Below are 23,264 nucleotides of genomic sequence, written 5' to 3'. Positions count from 1 at the left end.
TTTCTTGAAAAGTTACTCTTTACTTGTGCTTGAGTAAAAATATATTGTAGTGCTACACTTGAGTAAATATTTATTCCAAGTCCTAATGGATTTGGATGCCATTTAAAAACATTTGAGATCATTTAGATTTACAGGCAGTTTTCTGCAGCTCATCATGTTTTGATCATTTGAGCACATTTGTAGCTCATCAAATACATTAATGCTGGAAATATTGCACAAAAGGTGAGTGCAACAATCAAAATAAGAGGGGAAAAAACCTCAAACAAGGTTTACAACAACATATAAATTTAATTTCACTGCATAGCAGCAATTTGCTGCCTTTTGACAAGAAATTTTTGTGATAAAGTCAGCTTTATTTGGTGGTTTAAAACACAGATATAACATGACTGAATAAAAGAGCATCAAAACTGGTGTGATCAGATGGTATTGTCCAAAAATATATCTCCACAAGCTGAACCATAAGCATGGCTCCTCAGTTCCATTGAGCACTAGGGCAGAAAGTGTGATTTCAGATTGAGGAGCCTGTTCAAAACTCTTTCTGAAGATCTAAAGGAAGAAAATAAGAAAACATAAAAACAAATCAAGCATAAAGTTGGTAAAAATGTCACCTGTGTTAAACTCACCACTCTGTCTGCGAAGTTTTCCTTTCCATGAATCAGCCATTCCAGCCAGAAACTGATCAAAGTACTTCACATACTTTGCCAAACTGGTTCTCTTGTAATCTGTAAGGAGACGACAGACAAAATTTACTTCAATTACAGCATCGAACCAGGCAGAAGATCTGAGCAACTAAGCCAGTTTAATACTGCAAAGAGGACCCATTTTGTGACAATTTCATATTAATTTATTTCTGATGTATTTCGCCCCCCTTTGTCACCTCTGATTTTCCTCTTCTCTGCTGAGTCTTGTTCGTTTTCCTTCTCCTTCGCGTCCTCTGACTTTGCTTCGTCCTCATCTGCCTTGGGTCGATCCAGCTCCTCACAGATCAGACTGAAAAATAAATAAATCCATAAAAGTTACACGTACAGCACACAAAATAGTACATCAAAACAATTTTTATTTACTCACCTAATTGTGGGCACAGCAAAAGGATCAAACTTCTCCACGTCTTTAAGATCTATGGGAACGGAGATGCGCCCTGGACAAGCGAAGAGGTGAAGTTAGAAAAACATTTCCTGGTGAAAACAGTTAGTGAGGGTTCATGCTCACCTGTTTTGGGATGAACACTGAAAGGGCTTTTCAGTAAATGGTTCACGCCTTTACTGACGTTGACGTCCAGTCGAGGGTAGCAGTACTGCAGCATGATCTCCTTTTCAAAGTACTGCCACTTTTTGGCAGTGGTCTGGAGGAGGAACGATTATCAGACAAAACCAATTTACAAACAAAATAAATAAAATAAAATAAAAAGTATTATGAAGAAAGTCTAAATCCAGAACAGCTGGAACGTTTTTTAAAAGTACAAAATAAAATATGTTTAGTGTTTTTGAAGCCCTTCTTCAGCAAAACATTCTTACAACCTGGTTAATCGTATTCATTTCCCACTTTTGCTGCCAAAATACCTCTGAGTCATGGAGACATGGACGCCACTGGACCCCTGAATGTCTATGGTACCGGGATCTTACTAGTGACTCCTTTAACTAGCAAGATAATGTCTGGACGGATCCAACTCATGTAGTGATATTCAAGAGGTTCTAACCTTCGCATTCGTAACAGAAATCTTTTCACAGTAAGGTTAATTTGAAGGGTTCAAAAGACATATTTACTTGGTATAAAAATAAAAAAATTTATTTAGATTAATCAAATTTACAGATTTTCGAGCTTTTCTGGAAAAAGACTTTGCGTAAGACAACCATAACAACCAACCTGTTTCTTTTTGGCTTGGGCTTCAATGTGACGCCAGCGTCTCTCTGGGTTCCTCTCCTCCTGAAATATCTCCTGTAATTCTTTTTTAACATGTAACCAATTATGTTAAGGTCAAATCGTTATCACATTTTTTTCTAATTTCAAGATACCTGACAAATAAAGGTTTAATGATTTACCATGGGCATCATTGGAAAAGCCCATTCGATTATGGTAATGAAAACGTAAAATTAAAGTGCAGCTCTATGCACACTAAAAATGGAAAGGATATCTTCTGGTACGAGAGCCAGGACTTTCTCTTCAGACTCCTTGCGTCCCAGTATGTTCTGATCCTGTAGTGCGTATTGTGGAAAGTAGCGCTCCACCACCGTTAAAGACTCTCTGTTAAGATTATAAATTCAAATTGTTAAACACATAAAGCCAAATAACCAAATAATGATAAAAACAAGACAGTCAATTTAGAGACAAATGTCGAATCCCTTTACCTGATGAAAGGATGAATTGGATCTGTCAGCACCACTTTCTTCACCGTCTCTTCACCACCCTGTGAAACAGAAATTAAAAGTCAAAATGTATTTCTTGTCGCCAAAGTCTCGATATTGGATAAGAACAGAAATCATTTTAGAAAGCTTCATGATCGTCCTAGAAGTCAGCTTCCTAATTAGGGATGGAACCCAACTGTCGAAGTTATAGTCATCCAAAACGTGTTTTTAACTAATTCAAACAAAAATGTGTAATTGAAAAACAACTGATAAATGGCACACATGTTTCCTTTAATGAGATGTGTGCAAAAATGGATGCTTTCTACACAGTTGTCATGTCAATTTGTTTAACTTTTAAGACTAAAACATCCTAAGTTATCCATGGATGGAAAGAATGATGGATCGATTAAAGATTAAACACAGTAGCCAAATGGATCGACCAACAAACAGGTAAATAGATACATACAGACAGATTGATGGGTGGATTTCAGAAAAGACAACATTTAGATAACCAAATCCTTTTACACAGAGAATGAAGTCTTAAAATACAAATATTGTTCCATAATCTATTTTTTTTATCTTTATTCACGCCTTAAAATCCAATTTTCAAATTTTTGCAAATGAATCCTGTAAAGCGAACATTCAAAGTGCTGACATCCTTATGACTTACTTACAGATTCCTATTATTGTTTATGTCTTATTCATACTACCTTATATGAATACATTTATATTAAAAGAGAAGTGAAACTGTTTTACCTTAATCAGGCTGAGATATTCTGCCACAGCGGACCGTGCGGCTGCAGAGAGCTTCCGGGCAGCTTCGTCACACACCCAGCAATGAACTCCTCTTCTGCCTGAATACACCCACAGCAAGTGGTGGAAACCAAAGTCCTCTGCAGAGAGAAAAAAAACAACTAAATAAACTCAAGTGATTGTGAAGAAAATCAATAAAAGAAAACCTCTTAAAATAAATCCGCAGCGTACGGCGAAGAGATCTGTCCAAAATACGGATGGCGATGGTCATCAGCGTCCAGCACTTGGAGCAAATATCTGCAGCACTGAAATCAAGTTTTTAAAATGTTATTGATAGAGAGTATATTTCTGAACATGTGCAAACACAGATCCTTAAAAAAAAAAGTGAAATAATTTGTTTTACCTGCAGCAGCTTCGAACATCATCGTAATCCGTCATATCGATATCAAACACCAGCTCTTTCTCCAGAGCCTGGAAGCTGCCTGACTTCACCGTGTTGTGTTGATTAGGCTGCGGACGACAAACAGGAACTTATCTTTAAACATGTGCAACAACACATGACCCAGAGAGGCACGCATCAGACCGGAAAGGTTTACCCTGTGACTGTACACCGCTCCGATATCGATCTTGTACGGGTTCATTTTCTGCATTTCCTTCTCCAGCTCGCTCTGTGAGCTGAACGACTGGTAGCGCACGTAGATGTCGTCTTTGAGCGTGAAGGAGAACTCCCGGTTTTGGAAATAGTTCTTCTGCACTGAGGATGTAAGAAACGTAAGAGTCAGGGAAAGTAGGCAAACAAAACAAACGACACATTTCAACAGGGGTCTATATAAAATTGACTCGATTGCTATAAAACACGTTTGTGCAGTTGCTTTGAATCTCCTCTGGTCTCGAAACGATTAATCAGATTAATTATTATTAATTGTTTATGCAAATAGTCGTCAACTAACTTACTAATTGATTAATCACACTGGAGAATACAGACTATAAAAATAACTATTTTCTGAAAGAGCAAGCCAAAACTATACAAAAATAAACACATTTTGCATTTCAGATGAAAAACCTTCTTTGTCTCTAAATATATTTAAATATTTGGATTATTCCTGTTTCTCTTGCAATCTACAATAATCTCTTCTCTCTTGCTGTACTGTTTGCTCATCGACAGGTAGACAATCCTTTGGTTTGTTGTGGTAAAGAAAAAGTTGAGCCAGGCAAGAAAAGTCCCTAAAAATATTTGCCTCTGCTAATTTTTTTTTCTATTAAACAACCTAACTAGGTCTTAAAAACAAACCCAAAATAATATTTTATTTAAAACGTATTAGCCAAATAGGCTTTATGCTTAACATGTAACAATGTTATTTACAAATATTATCAGTTTTATTAAGTTTTTATGCCAATGTCACGTAAAATCACAAGTAATTTCTTAAATATGAGTTAAAAAAATGTCATGAGATCAAAAATGTAAAGCTAAAAGCTATCAGATTTTTTTAAAATGTTGATTATCGTATTGAGCACTTCAATGGCGAACAGAGGAACGCATTTTCTGCAGAAATCACATCCGGCTAGATCATCCACACATCACTCGGATCCCTCCAGCTCCCTAACCCGGGTTTCTGCTCCCTTCCCCGGCCCGTTTGAGGACCCTTACCTCCCCCGTAGTTCAGCCAGCGGTAATACTGAGCGAAGGGGAACAGGCGGCGATAGTACAGCGGCAATAAGTCCGGCAAACACGCCGGATCGTAGTCTGAGGACGGCATTTTGCCTAAAGTTTGGAGTTTATTTTAAATATAAACCTCTTAACTCTTACTGGCGATAGTTCAGCTTAATGAGAGCAGCGCGGGAAAAGTCTGAAACAACAGAGACGACCAATAACGTAAGGTCAGGACAAAGACGTCACCGGAACAAGGAAATGTGCTAATTTATAAGCTCTTTCTCCAAATGTATAATATAGCTAAGTTCATATTTATAATTTCTATCAACTTTAAAATTAACAGAAATGTTAAGACATCTTAGAAATCTTGGGGAACTAAAACCTGGGTTAAAACCAGAAATAGCTGCTGGTGATGTCATGACGTTGACTTGAAGGTTTTTTTCAACTCGGCCGACAACTACCGGGTGCGTTCCATTTGCTTTCTCGGCACAGCCGCCGGCTGCTTGGCGGTGTAGCCATGGCGTGCATCAGTGTATAAATGGTGCAGACCTCAACAAAAGGCGGTCGTGACGCACATAAAGAGAATATCATATTAAAAGTGCAGGCTGCACACTTCAAGTTTTCTTCCTGACCGTGGAGATAGGCATCAGACCCTCTTAATGGATAGATGGCTGGACGAAGCAATCTCTCAAAATGAGCTACTTTATAGTCCATACATTTAACACACTTAAAGTCTTAAATTTTCATAACTGTAAGTAGCTTAATTAGGGTGCCTACAAAGACACATTTGTAACCCAGAATGTATCATACTCAACCATATTTTCAATCCAACCAGAGTTTGTTCTTCCACATTTATCCTAAACATGCATTTAATTAGGTCTCCTTGTCTGGAAACTGGCTTCTGTTTTCCCCTCTGTAAAAATGTCTTCTTTGTACAAATGTCTTCTTTGTACAAATGTCTTGTTTGCAATACACTTATTATCTCTTGTGGAAATAAATACTTCCTCAGTCAGGAAACACATTGTAAAGATTTCTTGTCACACTCCAATTGAGTGTGACAAGAAATTCTTAAAATTCTCAAAGAACTTAAAAATCACATGTTAATCCAGTAAAACAATAACTTCTGATGGAACAAAAGGAACTTAACTTAAAAATCTCTCTCTCTCTCTCTCTCTCTCTCTCTCTCTCTCTCTCTCTCTCTCTCTCTCTCTCTCTCTCTCTATATATATATATATATATATATATATATATATATATATATATATATATATATATATATATATATATATATATATATATATATATATATATATATATATATATATATATGTGTGTGTGTGTGTGGAAATTTGTTTTCTGTTGAATGTTTCTTTCTGTTGTAAAAGCTTGTTTATTTGCCACATTTAAAGAGGAAAATGTGTTTTTTGGCAGAGATGCTGGCTGTCAACATCAGGTTATTTCTCTCCTTTTCTGCACTTTGTGCTCTACACCTTCAGATGGCAGTGAAGCTTTATAGCAATATTTTAAATGTGGCTACACTGAACCACATTGAATGTTAACATGTTTCTGTCCTGCTAGAACTAATGCACCAATCTGCTGCATATATATGTGTTTTTTGTGTTGCTCAAAAGAATATGGAGCTGCAGAAACACAGAACTCGAAAAATCCAAGGATCCGCTGACGGTGTTTGTAGTTTAAATTTGAGACAGTCACTGATTTGAATTATTTTTTTTATTATGGCAGAACATGGCACCACCCTTCCCCCATTTTTTGCCCTGACAGCTCATAGCTTCACATTGTTGTCTTCTCCACTGTTTGTATTTTCTAAACCGAAGTGATGCTCTTCAGTGTGAAGGCTAAGAGTTTTGCAAGCGGTGAGAGCGCTTGCTGGTTATTGTAGCTGTAATATTTAACAGCCACACCTTTTCTTTGTGCTGTTGGACATTAAATATGAACCTCTGTGATTTTATTTATTCTGTTTTATCCTCTTCTTGCCTTTGACTGTGACAGTTGCAAATGAAAACAACAAACAAATTGAGTAAGACAGCATTACTGGTGGTTACTGTGAACTGGATGCTATTTTAATCATTCAGTGAAAACTTGAGTACATGTAATTACAAAGTGAGAGTGTTTAAGGGGAAATGTATTGGTGTCAGTTGTTTCTGCACAACAAAACACTGTTTCATTTTTACCTTTTAATGTACAGTGCTTTGTTAAAGGTTTGTTCTGCTTTTCCTTTATTGTCTCAAAAACAGTTTCTAAATGAGGATTTTAACTCCTACAGGGAAAAAAGCAATTCAAACTGTCTCTATGTATAAAAATGATTGCCTCTGCTTGCTAAATCATAAATATCTGTGATTAATCCCAGCTTTTGGAAGCCGAAGCTGAGTTCAGTTTTACAAGCCACATCCAGGACTAATTACTGGTTGACCTGAATAACCGATAAATAATTTGAACACAACCTGTCTGACAACATAGAACATGCTAAAAGACATTAAAACATAATATAAAGGTCCATCTCAAATTTGCCAAAAACATCTTAAAAATAACCTGAAGAATATTCTGTTGACGGACGAGAAGAACGAGACATTTTTAACCTGATACATATGGTGTAAAAATTACACAAGATTTCAAATTAACATTACCACAGTGAAACATGGTGGTGGCGGAGTGATAATGTGGGTCTTCTTTGCTGCGCCAAGAACCAGACAACTCTCCAGAATGGATGGAGCAAAAACCTTGTGCTTTGTGAAGGAGAATAGATGTGAAAAGGAGCATTTCCCCTCAGTTTATGGCTTTAAACTTAGACACACTTGACAGATGCAATTGGGCAATTAAGATTTTCGAGTGGCCTAGTCAAATTCCAGACTTAAATCTAAAGGGAATACTGTGGTGTTACCTTAATAGGAAAGCCTTATAGAAACCCACCACTGTGGCTGAATCAAAGCAAGGCTACAAAGAAGAAGGGCCCAAAATGTGTGTGCAATAATTTAAAAGTGTTTATTGAACATTATAACAAACACTGGAGGAAAAAATAAATAAATAAAAACACACTCGGTGGAAGCTGTTGTCAACCATGATGGCACAACCAGCCAGTACGTCTATTAGGGAATTACTTTCTCACATGGTGTCAGATTGAATTGGAAACCTTTTTTACTTTTAACATAATCATGACTTGAAAACAAAATGTTGTGTTTTCTCAAATTATTTTATAATTTGCTCACTTCCCTTAAATGTTTATGACAATTAAATAAAAGTAAATTAGTAAGAGAAAGGTTCTATTTAGCAATACTTCAACATATTTGCAAGTAAAAATAAAAGGTAGCCGTCCAAGAAATTACTGAAGTAAGACTAAAAACGTATTTGGTGAAAAGGCTTCTCAAGTACTGAGTAACGGATCAAATTATCAGTCTTCTAATATTTACAAATTACACCATCAGAAGGAACAAAATGTAGAGTTAAGTGGAAATTTTGTCAATAATTCATATAAGTAACAAAAAAATAATAAGAAAATCAGAAAAAATTAAGTTTTCCCAAATCGGTTCATTTCATTATAAAACTTATGAAACTTTGACAAAACTGCCTTGTCTTTATGTCTTTGTTTTTCATCCAGAAGTTTTACTCAAGTAATGAAATTACTCTGGTAAAAGTAAAAGCAGCATGGTAAAATACTCCTAAAAGTGCATTTTGTCAAAGCAGTTACTCAAGTATATGTAATTAGTTATACCCAACTGGGACAGTGCTGCTGCTGCCATCTTTCACCTGTTAACATGTAAAAGCAGGTGGTGTCTGGTGTGTTTCGTCTTTGTTTCAGCGGTGGACAGCCGCAGTTAAGAGGATTTAAACAGGAGAGCTATTAGCAGCATATTTCCACTTCATGATTGCACTTGTGCATTTTCTTTCATCATGTCCTGATTTACATAATGCAAGAGCTCTCTGCAGGCTCGTCTGACTTGAAATATGTAAATGAATTCACTTTGAGATCCATTAGATGTGAAGGATTTTCTGTTTTCCTCTTCTCAGACACACTTTTTAATGATATTTGGGATTTGCCTGCTTTCAGGCAGAACTGTCGACTCAGCACGGCAAAGTGGGTGGATGAATGCGAAACGCTGAATTACCAGAGTAATTTCCTCTGCTTTCTCCCACTTGTCCTGTGCTATCGTATCTAAGGAGATTTGCAATCTACAGCATTAGTGACAAGTTAAAAGTAGAACTAAAAAAAAAGTTAAATTCAGAAAGTGACATTAAGTGAAATATTTAAGATGACTATAGGTTACAGATGATAACAGCCAAAAATAAATTGTCTAGAAAACGAGAATATTACATCACTACTTGATAGAAGATAGTCACTAACACCCTCCACAAGGAGAGTAATCCTCAAAATGTCATTGCTAAAGAAGCTGGTTGTTCAGAGAGAACATTTATAGAAGGCTAAGTGGAAGGAAGAAGTGTAGTAAGTATAGAATAATCTCAGCTGTGAGAGGATTGTCAAACAGGGAGTGAGGCTGGACATCAAGAGCCACTACAAACTAGACGTATTCTACACATGGGCTATAAGTGTTTTATCTGGGCTGAGGAGACAAATATCTGTACTGTTCCTCTTTTCTTAGATGGAAATAAACTTTGCATTTCATTTGAAAATGAAAGTCCACGTCTGCAGGAAAAGTGGACTCCACCTTACTTGAAGTCCAGTTTGAAGCTTCCCCAGCTCAGTGAATATTTGGATTGCCATGTCATGTCAACGCAACCATCTACGAGAAATTTTTATGGAGATGTTGATTTTATTTTCCAGCAGGATGTGGCGTCTATTCACACAGCTAAAGGCACCAAAAACTGAATCAGTAGCCATGATGTTCCTGTGTTTGATTGGCCAGATAAATTTCCTGAGCTCACAAAAGGTTATGTCACATTTTGTGCCTCCAAAGGAGTTTTATTTAGCCAGACTGAGGACACGACAAAAAAGGCAAAAAAAGGGGTTTGGTTTCAGACCCCTTGTCTATATTTATGAGGTTCTATTTTTTGGCAGATATTTTTGCCACAAATGGAATCCCATAGTCTAGAAGGCCTTATAAAAAGTTGTGGCGGGGCGTACGTGGTCCCCGGGCCTTAGGTTTGACACAAAAACTGCTCAGATAATGTAGATGTTGTAACTAGACGGTAAAATTTGAGTTTTTAATCGAAATGGCTTTGATTTCTCTCATATTTTTTTTAAAAATAAAAGTTGTTAATTTGCTACGTATTTGTAGCGATCAATGAGCTGAGTGTTTCCCTGCGGCTGCGAGTGAAAAGGTGGGCATCTTCTCGTGCGTGGTCCTCGTGCACGACGCACTGCGCCGCTCTCATTGGCTGGCGCGACAACATAAAGTCCCGCTGCGTCTCTGGCTCCTTCACTGACTGAAACTAAACTGCTGCTGCTGCTGCTCATCTTCTGAAACACTCCACACTTTACCACACTATCCCCACTCGTTTCTCCTCCAGTTTTATTCTGGGCTGCAGTCATAGCAATGAAGGAGAGAAGACTCCCGCAGCCTTTTGTGGCGAGGTGTAAACTGGTCCTGGTTGGAGACGTTCAATGCGGTAAAACAGCGATGCTGCAAGTGTTGGTGAAGGACTGCTATCCAGAGGTAAGACACTGCTGCGCTCATCTAAATCACTGGGATATATTAAAAAGCTTTTCTGTTAGGACGTAGAAAAACTGTCAGTATGTAATTATACGGTTTTATATTCAATTTGAATATCCTAACATTATTGATTTCTTCTGATTAATCCTTGGATTATTTGAGTATGGAGACTACTTTAGTATGATGTCAAGCTTATACTAGGAGAAAGGTAGTTTAGTTAGAACAAAATTCTTTAATTTTTGGAAAATAGATTTTCATATAATAACTAAACCACATCAATAAGAAAATCAAAGAAATTATAATAAGAAGAATTTAGCAGCAATGATTAGTCTATTACAAAATCCACCAATTCGTTTAGAGTTAATCTAAAATGGAAACCTGCAACACTGTGAATATGTGATGGGAATGCTTCCTAATCCCGTTCTCCGTTCCTCCTCATCCAGACTTACGTCCCCACTGTGTTTGAGAACTACACGGCTTGTCTGGAGCTTGAAGACCAGCGTGTTGAGCTCAGTCTGTGGGACACATCTGGTGAGATTCACAAGGCCTGATGCTATTTTCCTTTGCTAAATTTCCTGAAATCGGATGTGATCTCCTGTGTTCTCCATCTTTGTTTAAAATTCTCCCCAGTCTGGTCAGGGCTGGTCTCAGAGCTGTATTGATGGGTTTATATCTGCAACATGTTTACTCTCCCAGAAAGCTCGCCCGGCCAGGAGCCGGGTAACGATCATGACTGTAAATAAAGCAAGGTCTCATTCTTTTGTTTTGCTTGCAGTGCTATCTGTGCTGTTTACGCAGGCTTCACTATCTCGCTGCCTGTTTGTCTGTCCTGTTTGAATGCAGTTAAGCAGCTTTTTATTCAGTGGGAAATCTTCTGAGGAATCTTGCCTGCTTGAGAGCAGAAAGTAGACAATTTAGAGTTCGTAATGTTTGAAATTTAAATGATCTAATTGTTTAACTGCTTACATAAAATCTTTGGGTTAATCACTCCTGACAAAAAAGCCATAACATTATGCATTTCTCGGATAAATTAACAAATTGTCAAGGAAATAAAACTGTACAATCATATTAAACTATCGGAAACAAAATGTTTATTTATCCTTTTTTGCTTAAAAGTAGAGTAGAGATTCAATGAGAGTCAATGCCAGTTGTTTCAGGCATCAAGTTAGTTCCATTTCACAGTATCCTGATATTTCTTTTAACATTTATGAAACAAAATAACAAAACTAAATCTTTATCAGCTCTGATCTGCAGGTTGAATGCTGAAAAATATGATTTTTTTTCCTGTTCATTTAATGCATCAAAACAAAAGAACGTATACAATTTGAAGTCGTCTGACTTTATATGCATTGTTATACACTTTAAAGCGCTTTTTGAGTTTAATTAAAGTCAGATAAAGATTAGGAACCAATGTTTTGATGCTTACATCACTAAATCAATTCTGTCATTTTGGATTCAAAAGCACTTCGTTGGATTCTGTTCGTTAACCTTCAATGTGTTTTTCCTCTCCTTAGGGAAAAACATCTGAATCTTTATTGGTCTATTTATTTAGTATATTTCTACAGCAGATATAATAAGATTTTTAAAGTCCCATTGTGAGTACAGCAGTCATGCACCAACTTTGTAGTTATTTTGTTCCATCTGAGTTGGTGAAAGCAAATTTTTCCAACTTCAACATTGAAAGAAGTGGTTATCCTGGTCAAAAAATAAATCCAATCTGTTGTGGTTACACAAAGACTATGTGGTAACAATCTCTTTTGCCTGAGGTTAATCTAAAGAAAAAGAAAAAAAATCCCTCAGCAGACATTAAATGACTACATGTGTTCTTGGATTGCAAAAACCTAAAAAAAAAGAAGTTTAATTGTGAAGCTAACCTGCAGATTAATTGATAATACAATTGGCCAGAACGGCTTTTAGGTTTCTGGTTCAACGTGCGAAAAGATAAACTGCATGCAGTCGCCGAGTCATCTAAGCACACAGAAGTCATTATGTAAATTAAATCGATAAGAAAAGCCACCAAGTGCACCAGCGGAGCTCTTTTGTAACAGTGCTGGCTGCAGCCTGAGGCTTGGTGTTCAGAGGAAGTCGAGTGGTGCCAGTTGGCCTTCAGAGTGGTTGTTTCACAGGGGAGAAGGGGGGATGCCTCGACCATACGGGGGGTGGAAGTCTGCAAGAGTGAAGCCAATCGTGGTTCTTGTGTGTGTGTGTGTGTGTGTGTGTGTGTGTGTGCGTGTGCGTGTGTGTGTGTGTGTGTGCTGTTGTTGTGAACAGAAGGCACAAGCGAGGGATACTGAGAGAAAATATGTGCTTGACCTCCACGCTTATGTAACCCAAAGCAGCACTGAGATAATTTGGGTTTGTACATTTGTCTTCCACGACGGAAAAACTTTCTTGACAGTCACCCATTCTGGGGGAAATGTTGCATAAGACTGATTTCCATTTGTATAAATAAATATAAACACACCTTCACTGTACTGTGCATAAATATCCACGTCGTCTTTACGTGTACGCAATACTGCTTTCGGTAAAGTATTTTATAAATATTGAATATTATTTTTAGCAAAAATAAAGCTTTCACTATGAAATTAATAAATGTTTGTTTTAGCTCAAAAATGAATTCACTGTCTTGTTTTATAATCGCAACAGAGAGAGAGAGAGAGAAAACAATGCTTAAATTCGTGAATATAAATTTGTCCTGCTACCAGTGGGTTCCCATCTCAAACCCCGCTCCGTCCATCTCAGTTGTTGTTTCCTCTGTAAGACACTTCATCCACCTCCCCACCATCTGTGTGTGAATGAGTGGATGAATGACTAAAAGCAGAGTAAGCCGCTTTGGAGTCCTCTGACTTGATATGCCATAAAATGCTGGCCATTTTGCCATTTAAGGAGAAATTGGAATTGGCTAATATCTATATTTGCTGGTCAGATCTTTGTATTGATCACCTATGGGCCAGCAACCCATATATCAATACTAAATAACAATTCTTACTCAGAAATACAACAAATTTTATGTGAACCTCGAGCTTTTTTTTTATATAGCTATTTGTCTCATTTTGCATCTTTTCCCAAGACACGCTGATGAGCGAAGGCGCGCCATTCACTTTTTTTGTCTTTCACAGTAAACCAGACAGTTTGAGCAGATCGGCTTCTGTTGCTCAGCTAAAAGCATTGTGCGTCTTTGTGTGAGTGAGCGTTATTTGTGTGTTCAGGCGAGGTGGAGGTGCTAAAGTGTGGGAGGCGGTAGGAGCAAGTTGTGTCCTCTTTAGATCTGTCTGCCTCCTCTTTCTCAAGTCTTACATCACCTCGGATGGTTATGTGGGACATGGATTTTGCTTTTCATAAACAGAACACAAAAGTATATTGATAGATGCAACTTGTGTAACGCATCCTACTTTGCAAAGTTAAGTCAACAGTAAAGACCGGCTAAATAAAACCTTGGGTGTAAAACATTACATTTCACCAGGACGCCCTGATTGTTGGTTGCTCTTGCTAGCAGAAGCATCTATTCCTGTCCTAATTACATTTCTTATATTTGCACCTTGTGCACATTTGGCCCCCGAGGACAGGACAAGGAAATTGAAGCTTGCTGTGGTTGTGTAGGTTGTGATTAGGTGGCAGAGGGAAGACAATAGAGCGCGGACATCCTGCCAATTTGTTTTTAGCTCTGGAACTTGTTCTGTTTATAGAAATGCAAGCAGAATCTGTTTCCTTCGTTCCTATGTTTCACAATACCTGAGGGGGAATCCCAAGGCCTTTAAAAAGGCCAGCGTACACAACTAATATGATATACATTTTTGAGTGATTGGTCTTGTTTTCAGTTAATTATCTGAGGAAACATTTTGATGTGTTATGCACCACTGCGGTTAAATATTTAATTTCTAGGTGTGAAGTGCAGGTCCTGCACTTCACACTTTTTCACAAAATGTCACATTAAATCCTCATAAGTAATGGATGTACCGTAATTGACATTTTATATGATACATCAACACTGATTGTAAACTGGGAGGAAATTTAAATCGAAATATTTTCACTGAAACAAACAAAATTTCAAATCTGTGGCATTTTTATGTTCTATTCAGCCAGCTGCACCTGGATCTATAGTTTGTACATCTATCTTTTGTAACAAAGCCAAAGTCCTTCAGGCTGTGTCTCTACAAGTTTTGCGCATCTAGAAGCGTAATGTTTTGCTCACTCTTTGCAAGAAAGCACAAGCTCTGGCAGATAAGATGGATTTTGAAGTCTTAATCCAGATTTTCAATTGGACTTTGGTCTTGGACTTAAATGGACTTTGATGTAAACCACTCTAACGTAGCTCTGGCTGTATGTTTAGGTTTGCAACCTTAGCATACGCTTGCAGGTTTTCTTCCAGTTTGCAAGGAGCAATGTATTGTGTGGCTTATTTAAAATGTAAAATATGAATTTAAATCACTTATAGAATGCTGGTTTAAAACAGCCAAAGGATATGTGCAGAGACACTCATTAATTTGCTTTCATTTTAGTAGTGTTAAATTTTCTCTTGAGTAGATACAAAGGAAGTGGTGGTGATAAGTTAGGGATGGACAATAAATCAATAACTATATATAATGTGATTGACTCATATTTAATATCACCAGATAATACATCTGATAAAATTTTCAAATATTTTACTGAACTCCAATCCAGAAGATTTTAGCCACTCGGCCTTTCATGGCCAGATAAGCAGGTTGGTGGCAACAACTAACTCACTGACTCTCTGGTTACCTAGCAACAATTTGTTGAGTAACTTGCTCTGCAGCAGTTTCAGGTTTTGCCTCATAACTGCTTAAAAATACAAAAAAACAACATGGAGTGAAAACTGTGGTTAAAATAGAAAATGTCACACCCCCAGTTTGGGAGTATTTCAGATATTTAAAACAAAAAAGCTAATCAATATTCATTCATGTCAACTGATATGAAACACAAATATCATCCAGCCCCATTTATGATTTTATGTTGTTACCATGTGAAACCTTCTATTCAGCTATATAAAGGTTTGATCTGACTCCTCGCTGCCCCTTTAGGCTCTCCGTATTATGACAACGTCAGGCCCCTCTGCTACAGCGACTCAGACGCAGTGTTGCTATGCTTTGACATTAGCCGGCCGGACACAGTAGATGGTGCTCTGAAGAAGGTATGAGCAGCTGAGATTCCTGCTGGGTGTCATATTTGCTTTACTATCTACAGTAATGACAATTAATAATAATAAACCTGCTTGTTTTATTTGCAGTGGAAAGCAGAGATTCAGGACTTCTGTCCCAACACTCGGATCCTGCTCATAGGCTGTAAGACAGACCTGCGAACGGATGTGTGCACGCGCATGGAGCTGTCCAATCAGAAACAGGCTCCAGTCTCCCATGAACAGGTGAGCTTTTGTTGGTTCCCTTTTCCTTCTTAATGTACTTATATCACTTTCTCAATTAAAGGTGGGCAATATGGACTTAAAGTTTTAATATGATATTTTGTTGCATTTTTGTGATAGCAATAAAAGTGACAAAGAGAAAATGTATTAAGTTTTGTTTAGGTAACTCTATAGCACAACTTCTGTTCTTGAAAAATATTCTTTTTTTGTAATATGCTTCTTTAGGACACCAGTAATATAAATAAATATGACACATAAAAATAATTAAGCTTAAAATCTTCACTTAGTTTCATTGTACTTTCCAATTTATTGACATTTGTTGATGTTTTCATTGACTAAACAGTGGAGAAAATAGCAAAACTAACAAATCCAGTAATAAGGCAGTTTAATATAAACATCATTAATTGGGATTTATCCTGTCAACAATAAATCAAAATTATTGCCATAGACATACAGACACACTGCATTTATTCTAACGAAAGAGTAGCTAAAATGAACAACATTAATTATGATAACAGTTAAAACCATAATACAAAACATGGAAAAGTTAAATTTAACATGTTAAATTAGTCTAAAATGCAATACTTGTAGAGAAAACACAAAGTTACAGATGTCAACAGGAAAAAGGGGGAGGAGCTGTCAGTTACTGGTTGCCATGGTAACCACCAACTTTTTTTTTTAAAAAACACTTTCTTTAAAAAAACACTCCTCTTCATTTTGTAGGGTTCATCTTTGGCCAAGCAGCTCGGAGCTGAAGCTTATCTGGAGTGCTCGGCTTTTACTTCGGAAAAGAGCATCCACAGTGTTTTCCGTACCGCAGCTCTGGCCTGCATGAACAAACTGCAGCCTCCCAACAAGCCCAGCCCGGTCCGACGCCTCTCCAAAAGACTGCTACACCTCCCCAACAAGACGGATCTCCTCTCCTCCACCTTTAGCAAGGACAAGTCCAAAAGTTGCTCCATCATGTGAACACAGCGAGGAGCGTGCTCGGAGTACGGGAAGAGAGGACGAGAGAACAGCACTCCACCTGGTTCAGGTGGGGTTCAGGGTGTGCAAGGGAAAGAGAGCAATCGTCGAGATTTTCACAAAACTTTTTACTCTTTTGCATCATCCTCCTCTAACTCCAGGCTGCCACAGTTTCCACAGAGAGAAACTATTTGAAGTGGAGTTTCATGATCCTGTACAAATGGAGAGTAACATGTTGCAGCCCCACATAAAGGTTGTTGTGAATCAGCTTAACAATGCTCCGTACCTTAGCTCGTCCATGAAGGAAGCATTGTATCCTCTCCATTAAAGTGATGAAATCCATTTAAAGCTCTGATAGCAGTGCCGTATCCCATCCATCTCTCTGTCTGGATGTCTTTTAAAGGTCACAGCATGGGCTGAGTGATGAGAACGTAAAATTTGAGAATGAAGCTGCATCTGCAGAAACCTTGCTGAGGGGATCTTAAGAAATTATAACCCCCACCAGAGCCCTCGCCGTAATATATATTTTGAAATTAAAGTTGACAGCAGAACAAAAAAGATGACAAAAAGGGAGGGATTTGGCAAGCTGTGCGCTCATTTGCAGAAGGCAGTGGGCGGACAAAGTGAGTCCGTGAAGAAGTGCAATGTGACTCAGCACTACCACGAGCTGCAAGGTCGAAAAGGGTGGATGCATTTTGTTAAATACTTTCCACCTGTCTTCAGGAGGTTCTCTGCCATGCACCATCGCCACACGAGTTCAGCAACCATTGGTATTTATTTTAGTGCTGTTGCATGGAGGAATGATATTTCCAGACTGTTTAATGGGTTCAATTTTCATTTTGTTTAGTTTTTTCTTAGTCTTTTTTTATAGAAGAGACCAAGAAAAGAGGATTTTTTTGTGTGCTCCAAAATAAGTCTATGGATTATCTATGTTTCAGAAATACTCTTCCTCACGGGCAATAAGGGGAACAATTGTTCAGCTTAGTTCTACAAATATCTACTCATTACACCCTGCTGTCCTGAAACCTGGCCAGAAAACTTCACGCCAGTGAATAATCATTTAGCACCCCAAAATAAAACTAAACTTGATAAATCTTTTTTTTTTTTGCATGTTTTTTGCCTTTCATACTCCACAGAATGTAGGATATTGTAGCAAAGAGCTGAAAGTAAACACAACAACACTGTGTCATCCTCATCCAAAACCTTCTTGTTCTTAAAGGGAAAGTTCAGAATTTTTGAAGCAGGTTCTGTTACAAGATTAAGTCTTGTGATTTCTGAAACCCTGCTAGCATTTGAAAATTCAGCATGAGCTATAATAGTCGTCAGCCTTACTGTTATCTGCTGAAAATCTTGCTCTCATTCATAGCCTGAATGAACTGAAGACATGGAAACAGTTTTTTCCCCCTCTGTAACAACTTTAACACCAAAGAGTTTTGTTATTAGGGACCTGGCTAAAAACATTGGTCATTACAAGATTTTTCATCTTTAGATCTGATGACCCTCACATCATAATTTGTATGAATTTAGACTAGTTGGTAACAGACGCTAAAGCTAACTGCTAGTCCAAGCATAAGTAAGCACAACGCAGGCTTCCACAGTCTTAAAAACTCTCTTCTAAAAAATGTTTCATTGGTTTGTGAAGATACCAGTTTATAAACTTTTGAGCTACTGTCAAGTTTGCATTGATGGTTATTTAAAGATGAGCTATGGTTATTTAAGCTGGAAATAGAGAATGGAGTTGGCGTACCATCAATTAGCTTCCCTGTAAAACATATACTGAGAACATTTTTCCTCTCAGAATAAATTATAAAAAAGTAATACAGTGAAACCTCCATTTTCTACCTGTTTAAATAAACATAGGTTTTGTGTCGAAACATTCAAACAAATATCACAAGAATTTAAAGATTAATAACATAGCATTGCATAAACCACAATGACATTTTTGTTATTGTGAGATTTTTAAGATAATAAAAGTTGGAAGTGCTCCTCTGATTAGCTGTTTTCTATAGTCTCCAGGAGCAGCGGTAGTTGGTGAGAAAACTGCAGAAGAAATATAAATTATTCATAACCTTCTACAGAATCCCACTTCAAAAATCATGGGCTATCACTTTTTTTCCTGCCATTGTCATTTAGGTTTTGGAGTTTGTGCTGCATGCTTCTGTGAAGAGAAACATCTTGCCTGATACCTTAAACTCTTTCAATTTGTGAAAATAAAATGCTTATTTCTGGTTGCTAACATCCAGAAATTCACTGAAATAATCAAGACTTTCCTCAAATTTTAAAAACGAAACAAAAGATTTTCATATACCTGCACTAAACTCAGCTCTGTTATGCAAGAATACAAACTATGTCACCTCAATGCCCAATTGAGGCTTTATTCAACACAAACTCATATAAACTCTGTATATTTAAACTAACAGGACTAATTTGCAGTAGAGTAAATCCCATGAGAACAAAACACGAGTTGAATCCCTCGAACAGACTGGTCCTGTCTGTATTTTCTGTCTCTCCAATCATTACGGAAAGCAGAAGATTTGATACTTTTTTTTGCTGGATGTTTTGCTTATTGTTGTTTTCTCTGGCGTTGTGTTCACTGGAGTCTCCTGGCATTAAGCTGTTGACAGCTTGGCTAATGGAGGGCTTGATGATTTGTAGGTCTGCACCGGGAAGCGCAGCAATGTGCACAGCGGCGGAATTTAATGCGTTGCCTAGCAACAGTGTGAGCAAGGGCCATGCCTATATCTCCGACGGAGAGGAGGGGTGATGTCTCCGAGAGAAGCGCACCTCACCTTTTCTATGTATCTTTAAACTGAAGCCTCAGCGAAGGTGACGGCGGGACATATCAGGGAGAAGCTGTGTCTTCAACATGGGTTTTCTGGTTGGAACACTGCAAAAACACAAAATCTCACCAAGTAATGTTGGTCCAGTTTCTAGTGTAAATATATTAGTCCACTTGAAATAAGACAACACTAACTTACGAGTAACTTTTCATTAAGATATAGGACCTTGTTTTGAGTCAATAAGTCCTTCATTTTGATGAATAAGTACTAGTTTCGTTGACAGATGATAATTTGAATAATAATAATAATAATAATAATATTAATTAATTAATGTTAATTAATTAATAACAATAAAAATTAATCATGGCTTAGATAAATTATCTGCCAATGAAGATAAAATGTCTAAGCATCAACCAGTTTAAAAATAAATACAAAGCTATGGCTGCGTTCACACTACAGCCTGAAGTGACCCAATTCCAATTTCTTTTTTTTGTTTTTTAACGTACTGTGAGCTGTATCTGATCTTTTCATGACAGTCTGAACAACACAGGTCGGATTCTTTTCGAATGCTTGGGTATCCGATATGTATCCGATACAAACATGACCTGACGTCCATCTCACCTGAACGTCACTGATACTCGACAAACGTCACTGTTCTGCGTCCTGATATGCGCAAGCGGGAAGATAAACAACAATCATGACGGACTTTAATGAGGATTAAGTTGTTAATATGCTGGTTCCGGTCAGAAAACAATTTCAAATGTGTAAGCTATACTCCACTTCTTCTTTTTATGGCGGTTGGCAGAACACCGAGAACGCTGACGCTATTGCGCCCTCTACTGCGCATGCGGGACACTTTCAGGTCGTTTGCCCATTCACACTGGGAAAAAATCCGATTTGATGAAAAATCGGAATTGGGTCACTTTATTCTGTAGTGTGAGCACAGCCTGTGTTACTCACGTTATACAGAGAACCTTGGCTGTATGTCAGGTTGTTATTGTCATTGCTACTGTTAGTATTATCCATACATTTTCTTGTCTCATGAGAGTTAGTTTGTAACCATTTTGTCTATGTAATATAATTTATTGTTGACTCTTTACCATATTGAACAAGGACTTGAATATTATGACATGGTTTTAATTACAAGTTTTTGGTAATTATTACTACTACTTTTCAAACAGAAAAGAACCAGTAAACAAATTATTTTTTCTTGGTTATGTATGCATTTGTTCCCTTGCCTTTTTTATTTTTAGATCAATACAAAATACATATGTCATGGGAAAAATGTCTTGTTATAAGTGAAATTATCTGCCAGTGGAACTGGAACGTTTTAATCAATATTAAGGAGTTTTTTACTTAAAACAATCTCTTATATCTTGCTGAAAAGTTACCTAGGAGTTAGTTTTGTCTTATTTCAAGTGTACTAAGATATTTGCAATAGAAATTAGTCCAGAAATACTTGGCAAAGTGTTGTGTTTTTGCAGTGAAAGGCCTCCCGTATTAGTAGCAGTCATCTGCTTTAGACTGGAGGCAACACCAAGTTTTTAAATGTGAATCTTCAAGCTGTGCTGCTGTGCTTATTTAACCTCTCTGTGCTGACTGGAGCATCCCAACATCCCAAACTGATTATAATTACACTGTTTCACGGCTTCTCTTGCTCTTTTTGTTTTCCAGATTTGTTTTGTACATAATCTTCTTCATAGAGCTGTTTACTTCCACAGAGGAATGTTATTGAAGCAAAACAACATGCTTGTATGAAGTCGCCTCTCATGGCTTAAATTATTGCCAAGATCCTGTATTTGTTATTGTTATACCGTCTTTAAAAGTTTCATTTAAGTAAATATGCCTGAATTTCGTTTACAAGTGTTACTTCTGTGATAAATCAATAAAAGATAAACATTTGATCAACATATTATGAGATCAAGTCAGTTTTTATGTTAGAATGTTTATGTTCTGAGTTAAAACCACCAATCTCTGTTAAAAAATATATGAAAACGACAAAAATAGGAAGTGTAGAAATCCTACATATATTCAACACTTCATGCATGATGAGTTGAGACATTAACTCTTCTGTAAGTTCGGTTAGAAACTTATCAGAAACTGTCAAAGTAGAGCAAAAAGCTATTTTGGGGATTTATTTGAACTCAAGGCTCTTTTGGAGTGAGTAGCTGATAGCTTGGTGGCACATTGTCTGTTTTGACTTCAGCATGACTGATAATATATCTTCATTTTCTAATCAAGGGCAAAGGAAGATGGACAGAGTAAAATGCAAAGCAATCCTGGAAGAAAACTTGCTAAATGGTTATTAAAAAAATTTGAGACTGCCATAGAAGTTTCCTTTTAGGACGACAATTAACCAAACCATACATACATGAAACTCTAATAAAAATCCTTTCAAGTTCATGGTTTTAACATGATCTTTTGTGAAAACATTTGAGGGGTGTGAATATTTTTGCAAGACATTTTACATATTTATACAAAAAAAAAAAAGAAAGATACATATTCACTAAACAGCAGCTGGATCCAAGTCGTTTTGTTTATGCGCAAATCCTGTTGCATGACTTTAAAGCTGTGTAATGCATGTCTGTTTTCAGGATAAACCTTTAATAGTTGAGCCTTTAATTGCTGTGTTGCATCTGAGGTAGAAAAGACTGCATAAAAAAATAGAGAAAATATAATGAAAACATAAAAGACAGGTATTCATGAAAGAATACTGTAGTTTCATTTATGCTTCGGAAAAAGAAGGGATGGAAAAACTTTACTGTTTGGAGTGTCACAGTATAACTTTCATCGTTTTATCCTGAATATTATAAAACTTTCCTTTCAGGTAAAGAATTCCCTTGATATTATGTTTCTGTCGCCTCTTCCTCTCTCTGTCCTCTCAGCCATCCATCATTTGCTCTGTCACAGTGTTTGCAGTCTTCCACAGGACTTGCCAGATCTTTGCCGTTATCAGTTTGTCTCCGTCGGCACTCCGATGAAATGAAGTGGCCTGAATGTTTGCCATTCCTGAGCTATCACACAGGATACAGCTTATCTGCTACCTTTACACACAGCAGGCAGGCCAATTGGTGGAATCAGCAACCTCCGATAAATTTCATATTTGCTGCTGCAAGGCTGATTTTATACTGCTAAAGCAGAACGGCTGCTTGATCGTCTTTTAGACAAGCGGAGCTGTTTCTGTACCCCTCTGTCCTATCTCTTCCTGCCGTTTATGCTTCTCCGAATCATTTATCAAGAACGTTACATGTCTCATTAAATCAGATAGCCTTATGACAAACCTGTCGCTTCAGGGCGTGATTATGCAGTTTGGCACATCCATGTGGTTCCAGTCCTGTCACTGTCCTTTCACAAAAGCGTCTGCTTTCTGTCTTTTTCTTAATACTGTGGTGCTAAAATATTCTTGGAAAAAATGTCACAACACATGTACTGTAAATGAATCAGTACCTGAGTTTCTTAGCTTTTATAAAACAGGTTGAATGAATCTTTAAAAGCAGCTCAGACAAAAAAGCATGAAGGTGAGCTTTTACAAATTTAAATATGTAGATGTGATATGCATGCTACTAATAAAAACTCTTTAACAACTTCTTAATATACTTTGTTGTTCCAAAAACATACAACCTCTTCTATTGTTGATAAAATGGTGGAGAAATATTTTGAAATGTTTTTGGTTTTTTATACTGAGCATTAGACAAATAGAAATAAATTGTGTAAGTGACCTAAAACAGGAAAAGTTTAGTCTGATTTGACATCAGGCTGTGAGGGAAAAAT

General features: G+C 37.2%; 2 protein-coding genes across 2 annotated transcripts; one reads left to right on the top strand and one right to left on the bottom strand.

Annotated features, from left to right (window-relative positions):
• Positions 1–268: 268 nt before the first annotated feature.
• Positions 269–5,142, bottom strand: prim1 (DNA primase subunit 1). The gene is made up of 13 exons (XM_014986504.2): positions 4,744–5,142; positions 3,692–3,849; positions 3,499–3,605; positions 3,327–3,400; positions 3,099–3,235; positions 2,346–2,404; positions 2,132–2,241; positions 1,864–1,955; positions 1,210–1,342; positions 1,069–1,138; positions 878–990; positions 624–722; positions 269–546 (listed from the first exon to the last, which is right to left on the bottom strand). Exons 1-13 carry the CDS (start codon positions 4,850–4,852, stop codon positions 527–529), a joined length of 1,281 nt encoding a protein of 426 aa, XP_014841990.1. The 5' UTR covers positions 4,853–5,142; the 3' UTR covers positions 269–526.
• Positions 5,143–10,145: 5,003 nt separating this feature from the next.
• LOC106917488 (rho-related GTP-binding protein Rho6-like) lies at positions 10,146–21,403 on the top strand. Its single transcript, XM_014986505.2, has 5 exons — positions 10,146–10,373; positions 10,814–10,901; positions 15,410–15,519; positions 15,616–15,750; positions 16,471–21,403. The coding sequence occupies exons 1-5, from the start codon at positions 10,254–10,256 to the stop codon at positions 16,714–16,716; spliced, it is 699 nt and encodes a 232-aa protein (XP_014841991.1). The 5' UTR covers positions 10,146–10,253; the 3' UTR covers positions 16,717–21,403.
• The last annotated feature ends 1,861 nt before the right edge of the window (positions 21,404–23,264 follow it).

This window comes from Poecilia mexicana, unplaced genomic scaffold (genome assembly GCF_051168715.1).
Source record: "Poecilia mexicana isolate PSO_F unplaced genomic scaffold, ASM5116871v1 scaffold_7, whole genome shotgun sequence".
Lineage (NCBI taxonomy): Eukaryota > Metazoa > Chordata > Actinopteri > Cyprinodontiformes > Poeciliidae > Poecilia > Poecilia mexicana.
Note: the sequence above shows the minus strand (reverse complement) of the source record. Positions and strands in the feature narration are given on the sequence as shown.

Bases quoted from the DNA above. Each gene is read 5' to 3' on its own strand.
- prim1 (XM_014986504.2), bottom strand. From the start codon at position 4,852: ATGCCGTCCTCAGACTACGATCCGGCGTGTTTGCCGGACTTATTGCCG. The intron at 723-877 runs GTGACAAAGGGG...GTCTCCTTACAG, and splicing joins AGAGAAGAGGAAAATCAGAG to ATTACAAGAGAACCAGTTTG. The intron at 547-623 runs GTGAGTTTAACA...TTCTTCCTTTAG, and splicing joins AAAACTTCGCAGACAGAGTG to ATCTTCAGAAAGAGTTTTGA.
- LOC106917488 (XM_014986505.2), top strand. From the start codon at position 10,254: ATGAAGGAGAGAAGACTCCCGCAGCCTTTTGTGGCGAGGTGTAAACTG. The intron at 15,520-15,615 runs GTATGAGCAGCT...TTTTATTTGCAG, and splicing joins TAGATGGTGCTCTGAAGAAG to TGGAAAGCAGAGATTCAGGA. The intron at 15,751-16,470 runs GTGAGCTTTTGT...TTCATTTTGTAG, and splicing joins CTCCAGTCTCCCATGAACAG to GGTTCATCTTTGGCCAAGCA.